Source organism: Leopardus geoffroyi, chromosome B4 (genome assembly GCF_018350155.1).
Source record: "Leopardus geoffroyi isolate Oge1 chromosome B4, O.geoffroyi_Oge1_pat1.0, whole genome shotgun sequence".
Lineage (NCBI taxonomy): Eukaryota > Metazoa > Chordata > Mammalia > Carnivora > Felidae > Leopardus > Leopardus geoffroyi.
Genome location: NC_059341.1, coordinates 43,304,500 through 43,324,399, shown reverse-complemented (window position 1 = coordinate 43,324,399; position 19,900 = coordinate 43,304,500). Strand labels below are relative to the sequence as shown.

Genomic DNA, 19,900 nt, shown 5'->3' with positions numbered 1-19,900 from the left:
GCTCCCAATGTGCAATGTTCAATATATTAGTTCATAGTTTAATGATAAGTGTTTGTTGGTAATTTGGAGTGATTTGCCCTTGAAGTTTATTAAAAAAGAGAATATGTGCAGATTTTTCTATTTCCGCACAAATGTCATTGGGGTTTTGATAAGGATTGTACTGAATCTGTGTATGAGATTTTAATTATTGAAGAGCAGATCTAAAGATCCATGGCATAAAGTTTTGCCAAGGAAAAACTTAAAACACATACCGCTTGATGAATGCGTTGGAAGAGACCCCTTGGAGAATGAGAGAACCAAGTCTGACTTCTAGATTCCACAACTAAACTGTCTCTGTTATTCTCTTCTGTGAGTCTCATACCTATTAATTCTGAAAAGTAATGAAATAGTGTTTCGTGTGTCAAATTGCCTGCTGGGTTTTTTTTTTTAATTTTTTTTTTTACACGTTTATTTATTTTTGAGACAGAGAGAGACAGAGCATGAACGGGGGAGGGTCAGAGAGAGGGAGACACAGAATCGGAAACAGGCTCCAGGCTCTGAGCCATCAGCCCAGAGCCCGACGCGGGGCTCGAACTCACGGTCCGTGAGATCGTGACCTGAGCTGAGGTCGGACGCTCAACCGACTGAGCCACCCAGGCGCCCCAATTGCCTGCTGGTTCTCAAGTGTAACAGTCCATGTTGGAGGTAGAAGGGAAATGGTAGTGAAACAATATAAGAAAAAATAGCCCTGGTTTTTTTTTTTTTTCTTAATTGTAAATTAACGCCAATAAATTAAGGACTTAAATCTGCAGCTATTGAATCACTAAAGTTTTGCAAAGTCACATTTTGTGCATGATTTATTGGTTTAGTGAGTAGGCAGAGCAGGCAGTATCTTACTGTTGCGTATTCAAATTTGGGAATTGGCGAGGGTCTCACGTTTATCACGAACATACAAAATATGATGCATGTACCACACAGGATTGTTAGGAGGATTAATACAGAGACTGCTTAGCACAATTCCTTGCAGGTACCAGGCACTTAGGAAACACATTTCAGCCCATAGGGGTTCAGGCTATGGGGAGATTATATGGCGTCGAATGTTTCATGGACAGTTTTTTGGTCAAACGTGTCACTTGGGAGGGTTCCTGAAAAATGGCTAGAATTGTGACTGGAACTATCCGGAGGGGGAGGGGGGTATGTAAGAATATAATAGATAAAGGAAACGTATCAGTAACGTCAAGAGTGTAAACTCACAAGGGTGCCGGGCTGGCTCAGTCAATGGAGAAAGTGATTCTTGACTACGGGGTTGTAAATTCAAGCCCCATATTGGGTGTAGAGATTACCTAAAAACACAACCTTTAAGGGGCACGTAGGTGACTCAGTCGTTTGAGCATCCATATTTCGATTTCGGCTCTGGTCATGATCCCAGGGTAATGGGATCGAACCCTGAGTCAGGCTCCACCCTGAGCTTGGGCTCGGCTTGCGATTCTGTCTCTGGCCCTCTGTCCTCTCCCCCAGTCGCACGTGCACTGTCTCCCTCTAAAAAAAAAAGAAAGTAAACTCACACAAAAGGTTGCCCATACCTCTGACTAATGAAATACATTCAATAATTAGAATAAAAAAGACTGTAAAGCAATACGTTTTGTATGAACTTGGTTTTTTAATAAGATAATTTATTGACCCATAGAGGTTTGACCACGAGGATATATTTATGAACGTAGAAGTATTAATATCAATATATTAATATTGATTACCTCAAGAAGGTGAGAATGAAGGAGGATGTTAATCAAGTGCAATGTGTCCTTGTGAGTGCATGCAAATTAATAACAAAAATTAAAACTTGTTGACAAAAATACCATTGATTTTGGCTAAGGTATGTCTAAAGAACCTTAGAGAAACAGCAAATACACTATGTCTTCAGTACTGCTGTTACAAAGAAAACAATTTCACTGAGGTTTTTCCAGATGAATGTATTCAGTCGTGGTGTTCCTGCACAAGGGATGTGTATAGAGACAGAACTTAACGTAAATCTTTTTATAAAGTGAATAATCATCAGCAATTTGTTATATATACGTACTTTTATGGGTATATATTCAGGAACTCGGATATTAATGCCCTTTAATACAAAGAGTGCATGTAAAACTATAACATCCTTGAAGCCAACTTCTGGTATAGGCTGTGGGGGTGAGGGACTACTCAGGAGTGAAAAATAGAATTCGTATGCCTGGCAGCGATGAACCTTCCATCGTCCTGTTCTTTGTTCATTGACAGTTGGTATGGAATCAATCGTAGCAAGAAATACATATGATTACGGAAAACACGTTTATGGTTGAAAATGCTTGTTATTCTCCATTTCTTTCTCTGACTCAGCCTTCTCTCCCCAGGCAGTATATGGTGCTGGTCCCCTCCCTGCTCCACACCGAGACTCCTGAGAAGGGTTGCATCCTTCTGAGCTACCTGAATGAGACAGTGACTGTAAGTGCTTCCTTGGAGTCCCTCAGGGGAAACCAGAGCCTCTTCACTGACCTGGTGGCAGAGAAGGATTTATTCCACTGCGTCTCCTTCACTGTGAGTACTATTTGCCTGTCCTTGTTTGATACGTTATATCGAATCATGGTGACGGGAGCTGGTGTTGAATCTGCAAAGAACAACTTTAAGAATGTTAGTGAGCTGAGGCACCTCGCTGGCTCAGTTGGTAGACCATGTGACTCTTCATCTTGGGGTCACGAGTTTGAGCCCACGTTTGGATGTGGAGCCTTTAAAAAAATACAATATTTTTTTTAAATGTTGGTGGGGACTTCATAAAGTACGAAAGAGAGTGAGTTTTTAGCTACTAAGAAACAAAACATGGGGGCGCCTGGGTGGCTCAGTCGGTTAAGCGGCCGACTTTGGCTCAGGTCATGATCTCGCGGTCCGTGGGTTCGAGCCCCGCGTCGGGCTCTGTGCTGACCGCTCAGAGCCTGGAGCCTGTTTCAGATTCTGTGTCTCCCTCTCTCTCTGACCCTCCCCCGTTCATGCTCTGTCTCTCTCTGTCTCAAAAATAAATAAACGTTAAAAAAAAAATTAAAAAGAAACAAAGCATGGAATTTCCATCCACAGAGGAGAGAAATATTTTTCTGCATGCCAAAGTTCAATTTAAATTAAAAAAGAATTCTATTGGCCATAGAAAGCATGACTTAGTCAAAGAGATTTTCTTTTCTTTTCTTTTTTAAATAAAGGTTGTTTATTTATTTTGAGAGAGAGAGAGAGAGAGAGAGAACCCCAATCCCAAGCAGGCTTCATGCTGTCAGCGCAGAGCCCGACACAGGGCTCGATCTCATGAACCATGGAATCGTGACATGAGCCGAAATCATGAGTCGGATGCCTGAACCACCCATGCGCCCTGACTTAGTCAAAGAGGGTTTCTAATTTTGATATGTAACCATCTCTTTAAGGTCAGAGCAAGCAATACTTAGAAAGAGATTATACAAAAATTTCATGGTAGGACAGCAGAATTTTGTAGCAGAATTTTTCTCCTATGGCGAAACGTTAGGTGTCTTTGTCCTCTGAATGTATTAATAGTACCAGAAACTCAAAGCAAACATCCAGTACCTCTTTGAGGTCGCCCTCTTTGTGCTTGGGATACTCAGCTCCCATATTCTCCCATATTTTTATAAAGATGCTTCTTTCCATTCTTTCCGCATAGATTTTACTCTGTTAAAAGGAGTGTGATTTAATAACTAGAGTTCCAGGTTAGCTCTCTGGATATTTGGGTCCCACTGGTGGCTGTTCTCACTGACATATCTCCCCTATATCTTATATTATTATCTTCATTCATGTCTGGCAAAATATTCATACTTACCTAGCCCTTGGTGAAGCTGAGAGAGAGGTAGAAAATAGTCATGGATGAAGGATTCAGAGAAAGAAGACTGTGCAACTCCTCGGTGGTATTTTTTGTTGTTCAGCTCCCAAGGAGCTCATCCTTGTCAGAGATGGCATTTCTCAGTGTCCAGATAAAGGGACCAACACAAGACTTCAGGAAGAGGAACACAGTGCTGGTAAAGAATGCTCAAAGTCTGGTCTTTGTCCAGACAGACAAACCCATCTATAAACCAGGACAGACAGGTATGTAGGGAAATTCCACTACTGGGGCACTACTGAGAAGGAGAGGCCACCCCAAAGCTGGTTTTCCAGCCAGGCACCATTAATTATCCCCATCTCTTAGCCTCCTGCCCTATCACTCACATGACCTGCCTTATCATATCATGTCTGAGTCTTATCAGAGTATTTCTTTTTTAGTAAAATTCCGTATTGTTTCTGTGGATGAAAACTTTCACCCCTTAAATGAACTGGTAAGGATCTCAGTAGTTACGGTTTGGGTTGGTGGCGGGGATGGGGGGAGGGTATGGGAGTACTCACCCAAGCAGGGGCAGGAAGGTCCAGGAAAAGCAAGAAGATGAAACACATTCCTTTTGGAAAGTGGGATCCTAACTCCCTACAGATCTAGAGTCTTATGGAAGGCATTACTGAGGAGTAAACGATGGAGGAAGCTGTCTCTCTTATAACAGTAATTAATCAGCTCAACAATAGTCAGCTACATTTATTGCTGTGACCATAATACATTAAACATAATGAAGAGTAAAAAAGTGAGATGTTATCCATAGCCATACTCTCAAGGAGTTTATGATTACTAAAAGCACAGAGTTTCACTGTTTCTGAATATATACATAATAGACAAGATTGTAATATGGTAACAAATACGTATATATACTATATACACATGTATTTGTCATAGATATTAACACATAATATAATATACAATATATATCACGTGTAAAGATTTCATTTTTGTTGATTGGGTGATCCTTCCTCCAACTAGCTTTCAACAAGGAAAGAAACAAAGCTGCTGTAAAAATGCAATTTTTTAAATTAGAAAAAAATGTTCTTGGTTAACTGTTAACCAAAATTCTTATTTGGTCTAAATCATAATGACACATCACGCTATTAATACATAATTTATATAAGTAAGCAATATAATCATATTCTTTACTTACAGGTCGTAAGTACCTAGAATTACTGATTAAAAATATGAGTAAATTAATAAATATTAATAAAACTTATTCGCCAAAAATATTTTTCCGGGAAATGGCAACACAATGATTGTTGTGGAAATACATTATTTATGCTTTTCACTTAGAACTATTTACCAGTTTCCCTGAACAGTTCTAGCTCTTTAATGTTTCAGGTTAAATTTTGTTATAACTTACTACAGAATCCATTTTCCCATTTCCCTATTTGACCACAAGTCTGAAATCATAGTCTTTGGTGAAATTCTAATCACATCTCTTCTTTTCTTTTTTCATATAGATTCCACTGGTATACCTTGAGGTAAGCATCAGAGTCTTGTATAAAGAAATCAGTGCAGGGGCGCCTGGGTGGCGCAGTCGGTGAAGCGTCCGACTTCAGCCAGGTCACGATCTCGCGGTCCGTGAGTTCGAGCCCCGCGTCGGGCTCTAGGCTGATGGCTCGGAGCCTGGAGCCTGTTTCCGATTCTGTGTCTCCCTCTCTCTCTGCCCCTCCCCCGGTCATGCTCTGTCTCTCTCTGTCCCAAAAATAAATAAAAAAACGTTGAAAAAAAAATTAAATCAGTGCGTTCAAGAATGGAAGTTCTGATACTCCTGACAGATGAATTACTATTAAAAAAAAACAACTGTCAGATCTAAAATCCCCTGCTCCCAGATGTCAGGTTTACCCTGTTTTACCTTTCTTCTGTGTTTATCTCTTCTGAAGGCAATGCCAGTTACCAACCCCAAAGTCTTTTGTTCAAGGGCTATCATAGCTACATGATTATTCTCCATGCTCCCTGTTTCTGTCTAGGACCCAAAAGGAAACCGTGTTGGACAATGGCAAGGTGTCAAGTTGGAGAGTGGCCTCCAACAGCTGGCCTTTCCCCTCTCGTCCGAGCCCATTCAGGGCTCTTACAAGGTGGTGGCACAGAACGAACCAGGCAAAAGGATAGAGCACTCCTTCACTGTAGAGGAATTTGGTATGGACTATGAACGATGAAAAAGAACATAACATTTTGTTTCTTACCAAGCATTCATTTAGATTTTTTGAATTCCGCGTAGGTATGTTGAACTTGGATTAGAATCAGCTTTAGCTGTTTGTAAAGTCATCGTAATTCTGTGCACCAGAAATTCACGAGAGTCTGATTTCCAGTAGCAAGTTGCTCTTTGCCAAGTATCAAAATTCTTATTTCAGTGGAACCATCATCATTTGTTTAGTGTCATTGAGATCTGCTGTCACCACGAAGTCAGTTAAATTTTGCATCAGTTGTTAACCCTTATTATCTTAAAGTTGGCACATTGAAAAATGCATCTATAAGAGACTCTTAAAAACTGAGAACAAACTGAGGGTTGATGGGGGTGGGAGGGAGGGGAGGGTGGGTGATGGGTATCGAGGAGGGCACCTTTTGGGATGAGCACTGGGTGTTGTATGGAAACCAATTTGACAATAAACTTCATATATTGAAAAAAAAGAAAAAAAGAAAAATGCATCTAGGCCTTCAGGATATTATTTTGGGGAAAATTATAGACATGAAAATATTTGTATTTCCATTAAATATTTACCAACCTCCCTATTTCCATTATCTCTACCAACAGTGCTTCCCAAGTTTGAGGTCAAAGTTCAGGTGCCAAAGATAATCAGTATCCTGGATGAAAAAGTGAACATAACAGTATGTGGGATGTGAGTTAAATTGCTTTTGCCTGAAATTTCAGATTTTGCCTCCATTTGAATCATTATTTAGCTAGGTACCTAATTACAAATTAATTTTTAACTGAATTAAAAACCATTTCAATGACTTATTTCAGCTGCTTATTGTTAAAATTTTCAAATATGCAGAGGAATAGAGGACACCCATAATTATGATTTAACAACTAACACCTTTCTATATTTGCTACATCATTTTTTTTTTTTTTTTTGCTTTAACGTTTCAGGATAAATTACAAAGATCATTACATTGTCCCCTTGATGCAGCACTATGTACCTTTAAAAATTATAGACATTTTCTGGGGTGCCTGAGTGGCTCAGTTGGTTGAGCGTCTGACTTCAGCTCGGGTCATGATCTCACGGTTTGTGGGTTCAAGCCCCACATCAGGCTCTGTGCTGACAGCTCAGAGCCTGGAGTCTGCTTTGGATTCTGTGTCTCCCTCTCTCTATGCCCCTTCCCACTTGCGCTCTGTCTGTGTCTCTCTCACTCTCAAAAATAAATAAACATTAAAAAAATTTTTTTAAATAATAAAAATAAAAAATAAAAATTACTGACATTTTCCTACATAGTCATGATGTCATTATCATACTTAACAAAATTAAAAGTAATTTTCTAATACTAATTCTTATTTTATACTCAAGTTCCCTCAATCTTTCTTTTTTTTTTTTTTTTTTAATTTTTTTTTTTCAACGTTTATTTATTTTTGGACAGAGAGAGACAGAGCATGAACGGGGGAGGGGCAGAGAGAGAGGGAGACACAGAATCGGAAACAGGCTCCAGGCTCTGAGCCATCAGCCCAGAGCCCGACGCGGGGCTCGAACTCACAGACCGCGAGATCGTGACCTGGCTGAAGTCGGACGCTTAACCGACTGCGCCACCCAGGCGCCCCTCCCTCAATCTTTCTAAAACTGATTTACTCATTCCTCTTGATTACTATGACTCATACGTACCCCTTTTTTCCAACTCTCCACAATGGAAATTTTTTTGAATGCAAAAGTTAACAGAATAGTAAAATGAAAATCATGTACCCATCATGATTACCCATGGACCATTACAAAATAATGAACTTTTGCTTAATTTGTCCCATTTGTTCTTTCCTCCCCCTTCCAGTTTTCTTCCCTAATATTTTTTAGCAAGCCATGGGAATCTATAAATATCTTAAAGTTTTAAAAGTCTGGAACCTCCTTTTCTCTCCAGGATGTTAACTTATTGGAGAGAGCGGCCAGTTGGCCTGTAAATGTCCGTTTTGCTGGATTTGCCTGAAATGTCCCTTTTGCTGGATTTGTCTCAATGTCCTAATGAGACATTGAATTGATTAATTTTAATTTCTCCTCTGACCAATTTTAAGAGGATCCTTGGAGTATTTCTTTTCTTTTCTTTTAATTCATTTATTATTTAATTTACATCCAAGTTAGTTAGCATATGGTGCAACAATGATTTCAGGAGTAGATTCCTTAATGCCCCTTACCCATTTAATCCCTCCTCCCACAACCCCTTTTTGTTCTCTATATTTAAGAGTCTCATGTTTTGTCCCCCCCTGCTCCTGTTTTTATATTATTTTTGTTTCCTTTCCCTTATGTTAATCTGTTTGTCTCTTAAAGTCCTCATATGAGTGAAGTCATAGGATTTTTGTCTTTCTCTGACTGACTGACTTCACTTAGCATAATACCCTCCAGTTCCCTCCACGTAGTTGCAAATGGCAATATTTCATTCATTTTGATTGCCAAGCAATACTCCATTGTATATATATATATACACCACATCTTCTTTATCCATTCATCCATCGTTGGACATTTGAGCTCTTTCCAGACTTTGGCTATTGTTGATAGAGCTGCTATAAACATTGGGGTGCATGTGCCCCTTCAAAACAGCACACCTGTATCGCTTGGATAAATACCTAGTAGTGCAATTGCTGGGTCGTAGAATAGTTCTATTTTTAACTTTTTGAGGAAACTCCATACTGTTTTCCAGAATGGCTGCACCAGCTTGCATTCCCACCAGCAGTGCAAAAGAGATCTCTTTCTCCACATCCTCACCAACATCTGTTGTTGCCTGAATTGTTAATGTTAGCCATTCTGACAGGTGTGAGGTGGTAAATCATTGTGGTTTTGATTTGTATTTCCCTGATGATGAGTGATGTTGAGCATCTTTTCATGTGTCTGTTCACCATTTGGAAGTCTTCTTTGGAGAAGTGTCTATTCATGTCTTTTGCCCATTTCTTCCCTGGATTATTTGTTTTTTGGGTGTTGAGTTTGATAAATTCTTTATAGATTTTATATTAACCCTATATCTGATATGTCATTTGCAAATATCTTCTCCCATTCTGTCGGCTGCCTTTTAGTTTTGCTGATTGTTTTCTTCTCTGTGCAGATGCTTTTTATTTTGATGAAGTCCCAATAGTTCATTTTTGCTTTTGTTTCCCTTGCCTCCAGACACGTGTTGAGTAAGAAGTTACTGTGGCCAAGATCAAAGAGGCTTTTGCCTGCTTTCTCCTCGAGGATTTTGATGGCTTCCTGTCTTACATTTAGATCTTTCATCCATTTTGAGTTTCTTTTTGTGTATGGTGTAAGAAAGTGGTCCAAGGTCATTCTTCTGCATGTCGCTGTCCTGTTTTCCCAGCACCACTTGCTGAAGAGACTGTCTTTATTCCATTGGATATTCTTTCCGGCTTTGTCAAAGATTAGATGGCCATACGTTTGTGGGTCCATTTGTGGGTTCTCTATTCTGTTCCATTGATCCGAACGTTTGTTTTTGTGCCGGTACCATACTGTCTTGATGATTACAGCTTTGTAATATGTCTTGAAGTCTGGGAGTGTGATGCTTCCAGCTTCAGTTTTCTTTTTCAAGATTGTTTTGGCTATTTGGGGCTTTTCTGGTTCCATACAAATTTGAGGATTATTTTTTCTAACTCTGTGAAGAATGCTGGTGTTATTTTGATAGGGATTGCATTGAATATGTGGATGGCTTTGGGTAGTATCAACATTTTAACAATGTTTGTTCTTCCAATCCATGAGCATGGAATATTTTTCCTTGTGTGTGTGTGTGTGTGTGTGTGTGTGTGTGTGTTCTCCAATTTCTTTCATAAGCTTTCTATAGTTTTAATTGTATAGATTTTTCACCTCTTTGGTTATGTTTATTCCTAGGTACTTCATGGTTTTTGGTGCAATTATAAATGGAATCTACTCCTTGATTTCTCTTTCTGTTGCTTCATTACTGGTGTATAGAAATGCAACCGATTTCTGTGCATTGATTTTATATCCTGCAACTTTTCTGAATTCATGGATCAGTTCTAGCAGTTTTTTGGTGGAATCGTTTGGGTTTTCCATATAGAGTATCATGTCATCTGTGAAGACTGGAAGTTTGACCTCCTCTTGGCTGATTTGGATGCCTTTATTCCTTTGTGTTTTCTAATTGCTGAGGATAAGAATTCCAATACTATCTTGAGTAACAGTGGTGAGAGTGGACATCCCTGTCGTGTTGCTGACCTTAGGGGGAAAACTCTCAGTTTTTCCCCATTGAGGATGATATTAGTGGTGGGTCTTTCGTACATGGCCTTTATGATCTTGAGGTATGATCCTTCTATCCCTATTTTCTTGAGGGTTTTTATCAAGAAAAGATGCTGTATTTTGTCAAATGCTTTCTCTGCATCTACTGAGAGGATCATGTGGTTCTTGTCCTTTCTTTTATTGATATGATGTACCACATTGATTGTTTTGAGGATATTGAACCAGCCCTGCATCCCGGGTGTAAATCCCACTTGGTTATGGTGAATAGTTTTTTTAATGTACTGTTGGATTCAGTTGGCTACTATCTTGTTGAGGATTTTTGCATCCATGTTCATCAGGGAAATTGTCTATAGTTCTCCTTTTTAGTAGGGTCTTTGTCTGGTTTTGGAGTCAAGGTAATGCTGGCTTCATAGAAAGAGTTTGGAAGTTTTCCTTCTATTTCTATTTTTTGGAACAGCTTCAAGAGAATAGGTGCTAAGAGACTCTTAAAAACTGAGAACAGTCTGAGGGTTGATGAGGGGTTGGAGGGAGGGGAGGGTGGGTGATGGGCATTGAGGAGGGCACCTGTTGTGAGGAGCATTGGGTGTTGTATGGAAACCAATTTGACAATAAATTTCATATTAAAAAAAAAGGTAGAGAATAGGAGCTAACTCTTCTCTAAATGTTTGGTAGAATTCCCCTGTAAAGCCATCCAGCCCTGGACTCTTGTTTTTTGGGAGATTTTTGATTACCAATTTGATTTCTTTACTGGTTATGGGTCTGTTAAAATTTTTATTTATTCCTGTTCCAGTTTTTATTTATTTTTTATTTTTTTTAATGTTTTATTTATTTTTGAGACAGAGACACACAGAGCGTGAGCAGGGAAGGGGCAGAGAGAGAGCGAGACACAGAATCCGAAGTAGGCTCCAAGCTCCGAGCTGTCAGCACAGAGCCTGACGTGGGGCTCAAACTCACAAACCGCGAGATCATGACCTGAGCCCAAGTAGGACGCTTAACTGACTGAGCCACCCAGGCGCCCCCAGTTTTTATTTATTTTTTAATTTTATTTATTTGGGTCCTTTCCTTTTTCTTTTTGATCACACTGGCTAGTGGTTTATCAATTTTGTTAATTCTTTCAAAGAACCAGCTCCTGGTTTCATTGATCTGTTCTACTGCTTTTTTGGCTTCAGTATCATTGATTTCTGCTCTAATCTTTATTATTTCCTGTCTTCTGCTGCTTTGGGGTTTTATTTGTTGTTCTTTTTCCATCTCTTTGAGGTGTAAGGTTAGGTTGTGTATCTGAGATCTTTCTTCCTTCCTTAGGAAGGCCTGCATTGCTATATAATTTCCTCTTATGACCACCTTTGCTGCATCCCAAAAGTTTGGGGCTGTGGTGTTAAATATCCAGTAGTGGAATTTTTGGGTCATATGGTAACTTTTTGAAAATCTTCCATAGTTTTCCACAGTAGCTGTACCAATTTACATTCCCACCAATAGTGCACAAGGATTCCTTTTTCTCCACATCCTTGCCAACACTGGGGTATAATATTCTAAATATGTTTCTTAAGTCCATGGAGTCTAAGATTGTTCAGTGTCACTGTTTCTTCTTGAATTTCTGTCTGGATATTCTATCAATTATTGACAGTGGGGTATTGGAGTCTCCTACTATTGTTGTATCGTTGTCTGTTTCTCTTTTCTGTTCTGTCAGTGTCTGCTTCTTATAGTTAGATGTTTTGGTGCTGGATGCATATATTTTTATAATTGCTATATCTTCCTGGTGAATTGACCCTTGTATCATTATACAATTTCTTCTTTGTTTCTTGTGACATTTCTTTTTTTTTTTTCAACGTTTATTTATTTTTGGGACAGAGAGAGACAGAGCATGAACGGGGGAGGGGCAGAGAGAGAGGGAGACACAGAATCGGAAACAGGCTCCAGGCTCTGAGCCATCAGCCCAGAGCCCGACGCGGGGCTCAAACTCCCGGACCGCGAGATCGTGACCTGGCTGAAGTCGGACGCTTAACCGACTGCGCCACCCAGGTGCCCCTCTTGTGACATTTCTTGAGTTAAAGTTTATTTTCTGTGATGTTAGTATAACTACCCCTGATCTTTTTTGGTTACCATCTTTATGGAATATCTTTTTCTATCCCTTCGCATTCAGCCTATATGTGTCCTTCAGTCTAAAGTGAGTCTCTTGTATACAGCATATAGTTGGATCTTGTATTTTTATCCATTCATCCCCTCTATGTTTTTTTATTGGAAAATTTGATCTGTGTACATTTAAAGTAATTATTGATAGTGAAGGACTTACTAATGCTATTTTTGAAATTTTTTTCTGTCTTGTAGGGTTCTCTTCTTCTTTAACCTTTTGCATTTACAAATAGCTCTTACAGGGGCACCTGGGTGGCGCAGTTGGTTGGGCGTCCGACTTCAGCCAGGTCACGATCTCACGGTCCGTGAGTTCGAGCCCCGCATCAGGCTCTGGGCTGATGGCTCAGAGCCTGGAGCCTGTTTCCGATTCTGTGTCTCCCTCTCTCTCTGCCCCTCCCCCATTCATGCTCTGTCTCCCTCTGTCCCAAAAATAAATAAACGTTGAAAAAAAAAAATTAAAAAAAAAAAAACCAAATAGCTCTTACAGTTCATTTCAACCTTGAGAATTAAAATTCATTTCCTATAAATCATCAGTAGCAGAGGGAGCATGCAGGGTGCAAAAATATGCCCATCTAAATATTATATACCGGAAGCATCAAAGCATCTGGACCTTTGCCTCAAGGATCTTCCTAACTTAATGGCATCCTAGTGCTGATATCTGTATCTTAGAAAGGGGTTTCAGAGTAAGTTGCTCTGATTTTATTTGAAGTGATATTGGAAGTATTTACATATAAAACTAATGCCCAAAGCAAACTGATTATTAATTATTCCATTTTTATCGAGAGAGGAAAAAAAAACTAATAGAGAAATAGAGTGCATACACACACACACACACACACACACACAATTTTGTTTTATATGCCCCATGGTTGTTTGGCTTTATCAGAGCTCTCTTTCCTCTCTTTCTCTCTCTCTCTCTCTCTTTCTGTGTGTGTGTGTGTGTGTATGAAAGCACATTACGGTGTTTGCTTTATTATTTCTATTATTTATTTATTTTGATTCTATTTATTATCTAAGTTTCTCACTTGGTATAAACAACAAGTTTTGATTTTATAATGACAGAATAAAAAGAATGATAAAAAAAATAGACTACAAGGAAGAAATTTTTCTACATGTTTATTTATTTTGAGAGAGTGTGCAAGGGGAGGGACAAAGAGAGAGGGAGAGAGAGAGAATCCCAAGCAGGCTCTATGCTTAGCACAGAGCCCGGCACAAGGCTCAGTCTCACAACTGGGAGATGACGACCTGAGCTGATATCAAGAATTGACCAGTTAATCAACTGAGCCACCCAGGTGCCCCAAAGGAAGAAATTTTTTAAATCCCGAAGGAAACTTGATTGTACATGGCAGCACAGTTTCAAATGCCTTAATAAGTAGTACCTCTTGATAAAGATACTTTCCACACATATTTCAACTTGATATGAGCCCAAAATGATAAAGAAATACAAGGAACTGCCAAGAGTCTGTGTTTGATCTGTGGTGGGTTGAGGCAGTGGAAAAGGTAGATACCCTTCCTCAGTTCCTGATTTATTTCTTACGTGACAGATACACCTATGGGAAACCTGTCCCAGGACTTGCAACTGTGAGCCTGTGCAGAAAATTACTTCATCATTCTAATTGTCAAAAGAACGAGTTCTGTGAGAAATTCAGTCAACAGGTTAGTCTACAATGTTCTCGCTAGGGACTATCATTGTTGACAATAGCCACCCTGTTTTACTAACTAGAAAGAAGACCTCGGAGCAAGCTTATCCCAATATATTCCCCACCGAAAAAAAAAAGAAAGAATTTCTATTCTTAGTCAATAAAATTCTCATTTTGATGACTAACCCTTAGAGAGCAGATGTGAATATTAAAGGCCAACTAACATGTTTAACCCAAAGAAATTGTCTCGGCATCAGAAAGAAAATGATAAATTTAGTCTTCGTCAGTATGGTCTTCATCAGTATGGGACTGATCAATTTTTTTTTTTCCTCTCTCAGCTCGACAGCAATGGCTGCATCACCCAACAAGTAAACACAAATGTACTCCAGATTAAAAATATGGGTTTTGAAATGAAACTTAAAGTGGAAGCCAAGATCAGAGAAGAGGGAACAGGTGTGAACTCCAAATTAATGTGGGGAGTGAAACCATAAGCATTGGTTTGTTTTCCATAACAAAACAAGGGTCATAAAGAAGGTGGAAGGACATGAATTTTAGGACTAAAGTAACTTCCAAGAATACTTACTCTTCTCTACATATTTTTAGACATAGTACTTACTGGAAACGGGACCAGTGAAATCACAAATACTGTAACCAGACTCAGGTTCGTGAAAGTGGATTCACACTTTAGACGAGGAATCCCCTTCTTTGGACAGGTAGAGTATATTGCAATTCACAAATAATGAAGTATCTAGTTGTACCTACTTTCAGGGCATGATGATGTAGCCTACCTCTAGTTAGCGATATCAATTAGACCCAAAACATGAAACCAAGAAAAAGGACCTTCCTTTGTAAATATCACCAATAAAATGTACAAACACATACGACAGTATTTTGAGAATCAGAGGTATTATTTCTTTTTAGAACATGTAGCTAATGAAGATTCTTAATGTGATATGAAGTAGTGATTATGTCAAACCTTCTCTACCAACCGTCTTACAATAAATATATTTCTGTCATTATCCAGCCAGCTTCAGAATTTTAAGAGAATTTCTCACAAATCATTCTCAATTATGGCTGCGAGTATCCTCCTTTATATCCGTCGTTCTATTTAGAAGCAAGTGGATAAGTGGTTTTATTTTTAGGCATAGGACCTATAGTAGCATATATTTCATGGCCATTATTATTAAATTATTCTCATGCCTAAGGTATACATTTTAATTTTAAGTAGTAATTTTACCCTTTTTATAGTTATTTATAATTATTCACCCATTTTATAATAATGTATTTAAAATAACTTATAATTCTTCTCAAAAAGAAACACTTTTTGTGGGGCTGCTTATGGGGTTTGTCTGCAGAGACAAAAAGGACATGAGCATCCAAAAACAGAGTAAAAAGGTGAAAGAAATGAGGATACAAGTGGAAAAAAATTTGATTTTGTAGTAAATATGGAAGGGTTGTTTTAGAGGTTTGCTTTTGCTTTTTTCGTTCAGTTATGGCAGCAAAGGAATTTGTTCCCATGAGTTCTGTCTTCTCTGAGTATTATCCATATAACTTATCAAGTACTTTTCTTCTCTAGGTGCTTCTGGTGGATGGGAAAGGTGTACCCATCCCCAATAAACTTATCTTTATCTCTGCAAGTGAAGCCAATTATCTTTACAATGCAACTACCAATGAACAGGGTCTTGTACAGTTTTCCATCAATACCACTAACGTCTTGGCCAACAAAATTTCTGTTGTGGTAAGTATGAAAGAAAAAAAAAAAAAAACAGAGGACAAAGAGACACCTCGGTGACCATTATTTATTCAAACACGAAGAAGCATACATTGTATTTAAGAGATAGAAATGAGAAGCTGTCCAACTTAGGGATAAACTTGGGAATTAAAATTTTCATTTAAAATAACAAAGACAGGGGCTCCTGGGTGGCTCAGTCGGTTAAGCGTCCGACTTCAGCTCAGGTCACGATCTCGCGGTCCATGAGTTCAAGCCCCGCGTCGGGCTCTGGGCTGATGGCTCAGAGCCTGGAGCCTGCTTCGGATTCTGTGTCTCCCTCTCTCTCTGCCCCTCCCCCGTTCATGCTCTGTCTCTCTCTGTCTCAAAAATAAATAAACATTAAAAAAAAATCAAAAAATAAAATAAAATAACAAAGACATTAGAAGAGATACTATAGAAGTGTCTGATCATTTCATTCGCATTATCTTTAAAATTTTATGTATCATGCAAAAAAAAAAATGCATATAGGATTTGGTCCTGAACAATATCAGTTCCTCAATAGGTGAGTAATTCACGTAATTTGTTTTCTGTTGTTTTTCTCTACGTCTACTCAAATAACTTTAAAGGTGATTGGAACCCCCCCACATTCTTCGTATATATTGCCTAATGATGAGGATCAAAAGATTTCTGTAACTAAAAAGACTTTGCTCTTGTAAGCTCAGGCAAAGAAGTGGTAAAAAAGATAATGATTTATTGATTCCAGGTTAGATAAATAGCATTTAAATTATTTCCATTTCCCAATGTTGACATGTTAATTCAATTTAAAATATGGAATGATGCTTAATGTTTTCTAAGTGATAGATACCTGCTCTTCCTTAGGATTGACAGGATGAATAGAGTGTCCCTATATTTGAAACTCTACAATCATAGTTACAATTATTAGTATGATATATTTCAGGGCAATCATTAAAAAAGTAGGAACATTATTATGATAGCAAATACAAAGGTCCACAAAATACACCTAGTAAATTCAGAAAAAGAAAGGATGTGTACTCATAAAATAGCTAAGGAGCAACCACTGCGGGGGCAATAAATAGAATTATCTCCTAGACAACATTTTCTTTTTTTTTTTTTTTTTTTTTTTTTAAATGATGATTTTGAGTTTCAACGTTTATTTATTTTTGGGACAGAGGGAGACAGAGCATGAACGGGGGAGGGGCAGAGAGAGAGGGAGACACAGAATCCGAAACAGGCTCCAGGCTCTGAGCCATCAGCCCAGAGCCTGACGCGGGGCTCAAACTCACGGACTGCGAGATCGTGACCTGGCTGAAGTCGGACGCTTAACCGACTGCGCCACCCAGGTGCCCCTAGACAACATTTTCAAGGTGTAAAGGTCCAAAAACTACAAGGGCTTAAAAATCCAAAGTCATAGTAATGATAAGAAGCATAGATGATAATTGGCTGGGATTATTTACAAACAACTTTGAAGCCCTTACAGTTATAATATTACATTAATATATACACCATAATTTCAATGAAACCAATTTACAAGGCACTTCTCTTATCTAAAGATTTCCTTTTATGCTTGTTAAAACTACTTGCCATTCTCACTGGGACGTCATTGTTCCTCCCGCCTTGCGCTACAGAAGAAAAGATAAATCAATGACGATTTGGCAAATTCAGGGCAAAGGAGGTTAATTTCTAAATATTTCCTTTCAGTCTCTGCAATTTGAGAGGCCGATAATTTGTTTATTCGGTGGTGAACAGGGATGAGGATGATGCACAGTATGTGTTAGAAGGGAAGACACAAAATTTTAACTGTTCGTTTTGGTGGGAAGCTAAAGTGAAGACTATCGAAACAATATTCTTTGTTTTTCTGTTTTATCAGGCCTTCCACGAGCAAACTAGCTTTTGTTTTAACTATGTATGGTTAAGAGAAGAACACCAGGGTGCTCAGCACCTTGCGAGGCACGCTTTCTCCTTCAGCGGGAATTATGTTCACCTGGAGCCTGTGGCCGGTACCTTGCCCTGTGGCCAAACTCAGATTATCAAGGCATACTATACACTCAATGGGCAGGCCCTTGGGGAACCAAAAGAGCTCATTTTCTATTACCTGGTAAGAATAAGGCTACAAAATATATTTGGAGTTCATCGGTAGACGAAAGTGGTTTAAAAGCCAGGAATGTAAGAATTGCCTGTGCACCGCCATCTTGCTTTCTTACCCATGTTCCCCTTGATTCTTTGATTTTCAGGCCATTGATTCTCTCTAGCAGAGATTCAAGGACAGAAAGCAGGTCTTGTGGGGAGTACGATGTTGAGAAGTGTGTTAGGCTCAAAAGGTTGTTTTCGTGTTGGTTTTTCATTTCAGTTCATGGCTAAGGGAAACATCATCAGATCAGGAACGCATGCTGTGCCTGTAGAGCCGGGAGACAGTGAGTATCTTCAAATCCGTTCCCTGCCCCCCATCTCCTTCCCAACACATCCAGCCTTACACTTCAGTGACAGTTCACAAATGGGGAAATTATTCTCATTATCCCTTGTAACAAGGACACCAAAGAAAATATAGATTCTCCTTATGACTCTAGCATTTTTTTTACTCAACACAGTCAACGGATAAATGTGATTGCCTACTATGTGTCAGGCATTCTGCTTGAGTCACACTTCTTTTCTCCCAGTCTGTCTCTCCCAGCTGACACTTCAATTCCAAAATTCAGAAAATCGAAGCTTCCTTCTGTTTTTTAACCCTAACAATAAACGTATATTGGCCATCTTTAACCTTAGTATTGCAGAGGAGAGAGTTAGGTATCATGGAGAATGAGGAGGAAATGGTGATCGATTTTTTTTTTCCCCTGCTGTGCCAGAACTCTGGGCTAGGCTCTCTTGTCTCTGGGAAGGCTCACTCCCTTCAGCACTTAATGAGGATGCATACAGTGCCGCCAGCATGAACTTGGGAACCTCACACGTGAATCTGAGTGCACTTCATTAATAAGTCGTGGGAAAGGAAACCAGGAGTATTTTCCATTCTAATTAAATCATGTCAGGATTTAAATCACCGAGAAAAGAGCCCACGGGCATGCTCATAATTAACTGAAATTAAGGCAAATATTTCACCAGACTCCACTGCACCCCAGAGCTAAACGTAACGATGCTTGAAATTATGGTTTTCTTAAATAGTTTCCTCCCCTATCAGGCTGGAAAAATAAGACATCAATTATATTTTTATTTTTCCATATTGAAACAATATTGGAGAAGGTTTAATTTAAACGAAGTTACTAATTAGCACTCTCACTAATTAAAAATTATTTGGGGGGGCACCTGGGTGGCTCAGTCAGTTAAACAAGGGACTCGTGACTTCAGCTCAGGTAGTGATCTCACGGTTTGTGAGATCAAGCCCCTCCCCCCACCATCGGGTTCTGAGCTAACAGGCTACTTGGGGTTCTCTCTCTCTCCCTCTCTCTCTGCCCCTTCTTTGCTCACACTCTTTCTCTCAAAATAAATAAAAAAATTTTTTTAAATTGAATTAAACATTAAAGAGTGCTGCCAGCTTTGAATATCATTTATCCCAATATTTATATAGGGATACTTTGATGTACAGAATGGACCCCACGGTGTGCATTATTTGCCTTCCATGCATCTTGTTGCCTGCTTTTCTATTTTCTATTTTCTAAGACTGCAATGTGTAACCATTTATAGAAATAGATGACTGCCTGAAAACATTATGTGCTGATCTGATTTTTTTCCTTTCTTGACATTTTAATTCGTGCATCATTCAGAAAAGGAAGACTCTCTACGTAGTAGTATAAGGAAGAGTTTATTAACTATTTACTCCATGAACGTATCACAAAAATGTAATGAAATTAATTCCGCCAATAATTGAAAGGAATTTCTTTATATAACCAAGTGAATTCACAAGTATTTATAATAGCACTATTTTAACCACACATTGTTATGTTACTAATTATCAATTTGTTATTCATAAAGATACTGCAAATCCTTGACTCTAGCAGATAAAAGAACCAACTTTGTTCAGAGTTTGTCTAAATTCAACCTTTTTCATTGTTTACATTTAACTTACTCACATCATTCTTTTCTTATACTATTCTGCAGTTTTGATATCAAGGTGCAAATTACTAATTTCAGAACAATGTCTGAGTCTCTTTTAAGTGCAAAATTCAGATGTTCA

At 38.8% G+C, this 19,900-nt stretch overlaps 1 protein-coding gene across 1 annotated transcript in view; it reads left to right on the top strand.

The window, feature by feature from the left end:
- The window catches only part of LOC123590074 (PZP alpha-2-macroglobulin like), a 50,031-nt gene that overhangs the window by 3,185 nt on the left and 26,946 nt on the right, over positions 1-19,900 (top strand). Inside the window, exons 2-13 of the mRNA XM_045462907.1 lie at positions 2,364-2,547; positions 3,924-4,083; positions 4,258-4,310; positions 5,326-5,346; positions 5,836-6,004; positions 6,621-6,705; positions 13,911-14,022; positions 14,345-14,459; positions 14,610-14,719; positions 15,583-15,744; positions 17,606-17,833; positions 18,086-18,149. Coding sequence (XP_045318863.1) covers positions 2,364-2,547; positions 3,924-4,083; positions 4,258-4,310; positions 5,326-5,346; positions 5,836-6,004; positions 6,621-6,705; positions 13,911-14,022; positions 14,345-14,459; positions 14,610-14,719; positions 15,583-15,744; positions 17,606-17,833; positions 18,086-18,149 — 1,463 coding nt within the window. The remainder of the gene's footprint in view (positions 1-2,363; positions 2,548-3,923; positions 4,084-4,257; positions 4,311-5,325; positions 5,347-5,835; positions 6,005-6,620; positions 6,706-13,910; positions 14,023-14,344; positions 14,460-14,609; positions 14,720-15,582; positions 15,745-17,605; positions 17,834-18,085; positions 18,150-19,900) is intronic.